This window comes from Lactuca serriola, chromosome 4 (assembly GCF_051521515.1).
Source record: "Lactuca serriola cultivar US96UC23 chromosome 4, Lser_US96UC23_V15, whole genome shotgun sequence".
Lineage (NCBI taxonomy): Eukaryota > Viridiplantae > Streptophyta > Magnoliopsida > Asterales > Asteraceae > Lactuca > Lactuca serriola.
In genome coordinates, this window is record NC_136411.1 from 2,958,526 (window position 1) to 2,960,167 (window position 1,642).

Below are 1,642 nucleotides of genomic sequence, written 5' to 3' on the forward strand. Positions count from 1 at the left end.
AAGGGATTGTTTTGGGATGGAAAGCTCGAGGATGAGCGAAGGTCTCATTTTCAGACGGTCGTGTTGGATTGCCAACCAGACATGGCGGCGGTGATGGGTGAAGATGGTGTCATGACCGTTGTTTTAAAGGATTGTGGTGGTGTCATTGGGTTGTGGGATGAGTATACGAAGGGGGAGGAAGATTTTGAGTCGTGATGGATGCCATGAGAGAGAGAGAGAGAGAGAGAGAGAGAGAGAGAGAGAGAGAGAGAGAGAGAGAGAGAGAGAGAGAGAGAGAGAGAGAGAGAGAGAGAGAGAGAGAGAGAGAGAACATGTGGAATGATGGGTGGGCCAACATAATTCTTTTTTTTCATTAATATTTACAAATTAAAAAATATAAAAAAAAATACAAAAGGAAATTAAAAGGACATAACGGTCAATTCAAGTGTTCCATGGATCAAAACTAAAAAAAATTTCTTAATTTTAATACCAAAATCACGAAAAAAATCTTGATTTTTGACCTCCTATGCAAGTCAGAAACTTTTTGGACCTTATCCACATTTTTTCGAATACCATAAGGACCAATTTTACAGTTTTGTCGTGTATATATATATATATATATATATATATATATATATATATATATATATATATATATATATAATTGATTTTGTTACCACCGCTATAAAATTAGGCTTAAAATTTTTTTTTTTGCCTATTGCAAGTATGTGATGGCGACAAAAAGGATAAATGCATGAGGTAAGATACTGCCACGTCTCTCCTTTTTGCTTTAAACACACAATCGTTTATACTTTGCTTCTTCTAAACACTCACGGTGTCTATTAATTTAATTCATCATCAACCGTTATATATAAACATATACATGAAACCCAAATCGGAAATCTGAAATCGATCGAAGATCTCTGTCGTTTTATTTGTTTTGTGATTAAAGAGAGAGTCGTAATTATTAATCAATGGCGGATTGGGGACCGGTGGTGATTGCGGTGGTGCTGTTTGTGTTGTTATCGCCGGGACTTTTGTTGCAGATACCGGGGAAAAACAGAGTGGTGGAGTTCGGGAATATGCAGACAAGTGGACTCTCGATACTTGTTCATACTATCATCTATTTCGGTCTCGTTACCATTTTCCTTATCGCCATCGGCGTTCACATCTACACCGGTTAATTACCTTTTAGGCTTTAGCTTTGGCTATCCTATCTATCTATCTATCTCTATCTGCAAACACACATACATATATGGTTGGTTTCGTTGTTTCTTTGGTTCTTTCGTTTTTTATTTGTTTTTGAATATTTATGTACGAATTATATATGTTTGAATTGGTGGTTGATCATTTCATTTAATTAAAGAGTATGATTGTGCAAGGAGAGGAAGTGTTTGTAGTTTGTAATAATTAATGTAGGTGAAATTGGTAAATGTGAATTGAACTACAGTTGCTGATATTATCTTTCAAGTTTTCGTTATTTTTGGCTTCTCCACGCATTTATGGACTGATGTGGATTTGCGTTGAATCACAAATATGTTTCGTGGTTGTTTCCGTTTTAATTATTTGTAATTAATGGATTTTACCAAATCTTATAAGCGAATTCATTGTAATTTATTGTTTGTTAAACAAAAAAATAATTTATTTTTCCATAAAAATAATT

General features: G+C 34.3%; 1 protein-coding gene across 1 annotated transcript; it reads left to right on the top strand.

Annotated features, from left to right (window-relative positions):
• Nucleotides 1–704: 704 nt before the first annotated feature.
• LOC145100897 (uncharacterized) lies at nucleotides 705–1,438 on the top strand. Its single transcript, XM_079038033.1, has one exon. The coding sequence runs from the start codon at nucleotides 954–956 to the stop codon at nucleotides 1,161–1,163; it is 210 nt and encodes a 69-aa protein (XP_078894159.1). The 5' UTR covers nucleotides 705–953; the 3' UTR covers nucleotides 1,164–1,438.
• The last annotated feature ends 204 nt before the right edge of the window (nucleotides 1,439–1,642 follow it).

Coding starts and splice junctions, on each gene's coding strand:
- LOC145100897 (XM_079038033.1), top strand. CDS start 954: ATGGCGGATTGGGGACCGGTGGTGATTGCGGTGGTGCTGTTTGTGTTG.